This window comes from Poecilia latipinna, unplaced genomic scaffold (genome assembly GCF_001443285.1).
Source record: "Poecilia latipinna isolate Pla-1442-1.1 unplaced genomic scaffold, P_latipinna-1.0 Scaffold420, whole genome shotgun sequence".
Lineage (NCBI taxonomy): Eukaryota > Metazoa > Chordata > Actinopteri > Cyprinodontiformes > Poeciliidae > Poecilia > Poecilia latipinna.
Genome location: NW_015113036.1, coordinates 139,195 through 144,284, shown reverse-complemented (window position 1 = coordinate 144,284; position 5,090 = coordinate 139,195). Strand labels below are relative to the sequence as shown.

Sequence of the window (5,090 nt, the reverse complement as noted above, 5' to 3'; positions counted from 1 at the left end):
ACCTTAGGGGAAAAATTCAGTTTGGAAATGGGCCTGACTCTTGGACAATGCATCTGATTAAGAGGCCGTCATGGACGATTTCGGAAAGCTTTTCAACACATCCCTTGAAGAGAACCAGGAGAGGAGCAAGAACTTGCTGGAAGGATCACATTTTTTCTTCTGGTTTGAGGCCTCCTCCGGTTATACCAGACACAGAAGAGTCTTGCTGATGAGAAGGGCTGTGGGATTTTCCCTCCTGGTTCTGTTACCTCCATGACCTGACCTCAGATAAGTGGACGAAAATAAATCTACACATGAGAAGATTAATCAATTGAACTGAATTCCAACAAAAAATGTTGAGACAGCTATACTACACACAGAACTACTTACTCTATGGAAAATGAAAAAAAATAATTTAAAGAAGAAATTTTTGGAAATGTGTTTGTTTTCAGAACTTTTTATTCTTATCATTTTTACAAAAGAAAGACAGAAAGAGAGCACTCAGGTTAGTAACATTTGTTTCAAGCCACTGTCATTTCATCTCATTTTCTAAGAATAATCAGATGAGCTTTTAACATGTTCGCACTTTCTCACATTAGAGAATTTCATGCTTTAGTGCTGTTTTAGATGCTGCAATAAACTCTACAGCAGCGCTAACATTGTTTATCTGTGTTAGTCACTTGTTGCCCTTCACTCTGGATATTTTTAAAAGGTGACGACAAAGGGTCACGAGGGTTTGGGGCAATAGATTATGGCTTGTGGTTGAAGCAGAAAAGGAGAAGGGTAGGTTAAAGCGGCTTAAGGGGTCAGGGGTCATGAGGGGTTTGGTAACAGTTGTCGTCTGTAAGTCTTTAAAATTCAGATGGGACCTATAGATGAACTATAGATGAATGCAGTCCTGGTATTTTTCCACACCACTTTGCTGTGCAAGCAAGAGATGCATTTAGGTACAAACATGCCGTTGGAAATCTGAGAATGTTGTGATATGACTGGATCACAACAACAGTATTGATACATTTCCAAGGGCAATTGTATTTGTATACATGCAAGCTTTCAGCGACCAGTTCATTCACAAATCAGTAATTTCCGCAAACCTATTAATCACTCCAAATATTGTGTTATTAGCCAAATTTGCAGACGAACATAAGTGATATGTTACTATAATCATAAACTAGGCGTATATGGCTTGATTGGTCCCTTTTTGAGTATGTAGAAACTGCGTCATGTAGACTTTAGTAAATGAGAGACTGAGCATACCAACCTTTTTACACTATCACTGTGTTTTATGTTTTTCTTTTCTTTCTTTCTTTCTTTCTTTTTTTACAAAAATAAGTAATTTGTAACATTTTTCTCCTCTCAGTGATCATGTAATAATTTGCAATCATCAAAGTAATCAAATCTAAACCACCCTTGGCTACTCTGACAATATAATTGCCACCTTGACTAAAAATAATCCACCTGGAGAGCTTCATTGATAGGAGGAATTCTGATTTCTATCAGAAAATCTAGAAGAACAATTCCCAGCCACAAATTCATGAATCTAAGCACCAAGCCAGTTTTGTTATAAAGTTAGTCAATAATCTAGGAAATGTCAAAAAATTGATCTGAAAGGTTTGGAAGAAAAATTTAAATGTTTTAATGGCCTAATAAAAATCTGGATGCAAATTTAACCCGTTATTAATGCTGAGAAAATTTTTTTTTTTTTTTTTACTATTATTTATGTCATATTTTAATGTAATTTGTTAAATATATTTTTCATCATTTGCTGATTCTATTTCTCTCTTTCACTGTTTTAGTTTACTGAATTTGTATTTTTTTATTGATCTTTTTCTGATTAGAGATAAGAAGGCACATGATTTATATTAATAACATAAAAACTGTACTGACTGTAAAGTCCTGTGAAGTTAGGCCAAAAACTCATGTGAAATGTTCAAATATTCTTCAGTATGTCTGTCACTTAACACACTGCTGTGTTCAAAGGAAAGCAAGCAACAACACTTTTTGTTTGAGAGTAACAGATATATTCTTTTTCCAATTTTTTTTTCATTTACTGAGCACCAGACCAAAAACATCTGGCCACTTTTGCAGGTTAAACATTCAAAACTGCTCACTGATATCATAGAACAAAGTTTCGACTCCGGCCCATTCCACCTGACCTGAAGTTGAGTACCTATTTGAGGAAACCCACCAACATCCAGGAGTTGCTTATATTTCCTGTGAGTCAATGTACAGCACACACTAATAACCAGTTACTGGAAATAGTTTGCCGCAAATATTGCTTGATGGTTAATAAGATTGGACTCTCGGTTTGTGCTTAGATATTTAAATGCTAATTCACTATCTGCACATAAATAGCAGAGGTTCACTTTTGCTTATAAGGTTTAAATCAAAGCAACTAAAGGTTTCTGTCGCCGCAGTAAAATATACGATGTCCACATGGAATAACCTTGTTTGGAGGCTTACCAGGTTTCCAAAATGTCAAGCATGTTGGAGTGCTATTACGACTGAAGATACGACCCCAGGGGGATTCCCCAGTGTTTTGCACACATGGTGTCAGCTTGCAAAGAAGTTGCAAAGAGACAGGTGAAATAATAAAAAAACTAAAATGGAGCTTGGTTTCAACTGCAACATTAATTCTTCAAAGCACTGCAAACGAATAAGATTAATTTACACAAACTGCAGCAAAGCTTTTGCTATTTTAAGGTCCTAAAAGTCTAAAACTTGAAAAAAAAATCCATATTAAATCCATTGCTAATTGATTGATTGATTGACAACAACATGTATTATTATGATGAGCATGCTTGATGCTGCGTGTGTGTAATAAGTGATACTTGCTCAGAGCCACATGTGAGTGAATGAGTCAGACTCTGGTAGTAACCTCACACCGGCAGATGACTGTCAGAGGTGAGTCGCGGTAGATATATGTGTGTGTATTTCACAGCCTGTAACCTGAGTTCGCAACAGCTTATGTGGTTCTCTGTCACCGTGGTAATGAATCACAGGCGGGGGAGCTTTCGCTGACATCTAACGAGGTGGCGAGGGGGTTCTGTTGATATGAAGCCCAGTTGTTGCATAAGATCCTTATGAACTCTATTATGAGGATAAACCAGAAGAACATGTACCTGAAACCTTTCTTTTCTAAATCAACCAACCAATCAACCAACTGACACGACCAAAATATTCTTCATAAACATCTGCGTCACTGTTACTGTCCCCAAGGACAGAAGTTTGTTTAACCTCTGTCTATATTTTCCTCTCTATAATCACAGCTGATGTGGAAAGAGTTGGGCCAAGAGATTAAACAAGCACAATCTGAAAATCAGGGGGATTTTCAGTACAATTACCGTAAACACCTTTTCGGCTTGGCCTCGGGGTCTCCGGGAATGAGCCACAGAGGACTGGTGTCAGATGTCAGTACGCGCTGCAAAGCAGACTGACAACATGGATCGGAAATAGCAACAGAGTGGGTATAAAAGCAGCGGCCGGACCTGAGCCCAGACAGACGCATCCGAAAGGGCGAATAAGCTTGGAGAGACATCCAGCTGAAGCATCCAAGATTCAATCCTCAACCAGGCGGAGGCAATAAATCATCTAAAATCTCCAGAGAAGATGCCTTTCTGTAGCGTGCTGGAAAAAAGAAACGGAGTGGTGATGGGGGGTGAGCTGACCTGCAGCGTTCGGGAGGAGAACAAGGCAAAACGGGAGAGCTACAGCGCCGATTGGCACAGTGTTCATCTCAAGACTCAACCGCAGGACAGGTAAGACATACCAAGCAGCCCCAATGACACATGCATCTCAAGTGAGTGCTTCTGTAGTTTCTAACCCAAACTTTTCTCCTACAGTCAGACCATGAACATGATCGACGACTCCCGCAGAGAGACCATGTCCCGGCAGTGGCAGAGCCGCTCTCTGATTCAGACCTGCCCATCTGGAGTCTTCAGGGTGGGCACCGTGGAAAGAGGGGTGAGGGAGCACCAGCTGCTGCCCAAGAGAAACACACTCCCCTTGCCCATCTTTACCCCCGCAGAGCTGGGCGTCAGGCTGGGACGCGGGGCCCCACACACGGAGCAGGACCTGCTGCCCTTCCCAGCACCAGACGGAGTCTGTCCCAGCAAGAGGAGCGTGGACGAGATCACCAGAGACCTCCCACCCGTCAAGCCGACCCTCATGGAGTTCGCCAAAGCACCCAAAGCTCTCGGTCGCTCCATGTCCCAGGAAGCCCAAAGAGGCTGAGGGAAAACAGACAAAACAAGAAGATGGGATGTTAGACAGAGACAGATGGGTTAACCAATGGGTTAGAGATTCCACACAGCAGAACATGTTAGAACGGATTAGACCAACATGTACATAGATAGACCCAAGGCTAGTGACATGGAGAAAGTAACCCCAAACCTTTAGTACTACTAATGTCACATTTGATTAAAGCTGGAGTTAGTTGTTCTCTGGAGTTGCATGTTTATGTGAAGGTATTTGCATTGTGATAGAGAAGGAGGTGTTATCAGCTGCACCATGAGTTTATCGTTGCCTCTACTGGCCAGCTGTGTACACACCCGAAACACTGATATTCAGTGTGATGTTTGCACTATGCACTTTTGTTTTGAAAAGTGCAAATTTAATAGAAAACAAAAATCAGTGGAATAAGCCTGTTTTATCTGATAAAAAAGACAGAAATTCATGTGTGGAAAACATTCATGTACGAAGGGGGACGTGTGATGGAAAGAGAAAGGGTGAGAGGTGTGAGGAGGGAGGAAGCATATCATCAAGAGTTGGTTGTCCTCCAGGAATCCAGAATCTTCTGCCAACCTTTGATCCAAGCGGAGAGAAGAGAATGTACTGGCATGGTCGCACACTGTTGGTGTACAAATGTTTATGTTTGTGTGTGTGTGTGTGTGTGTGTGTGTGTGTGTGTGTAGATACACTCGATCAAAATAAGCTAGGAAAATCCTAATCCTTTTTATTGTCTGAGACGCATTCTTAGTTGATTTAATAGATGATCAGCCATAGTTTGCAGTGAATGATACTGAATTTGTGTAATGTGCTTTTTTTTCTTAGAGATGTATTATTTTTAATATAAAAAATTAAAGTTTGTTATTATTCTATATGCACAAAAA

General features: G+C 40.4%; 1 protein-coding gene across 1 annotated transcript; it reads left to right on the top strand.

The window, feature by feature from the left end:
• The first annotated feature begins 3,471 nt into the window (after positions 1–3,471).
• Positions 3,472–4,642, top strand: tcap (titin-cap (telethonin)). Its single transcript, XM_015037803.1, has 2 exons — positions 3,472–3,737; positions 3,822–4,642. Exons 1-2 carry the CDS (start codon positions 3,589–3,591, stop codon positions 4,210–4,212), a joined length of 540 nt encoding a protein of 179 aa, XP_014893289.1. The 5' UTR covers positions 3,472–3,588; the 3' UTR covers positions 4,213–4,642.
• The last annotated feature ends 448 nt before the right edge of the window (positions 4,643–5,090 follow it).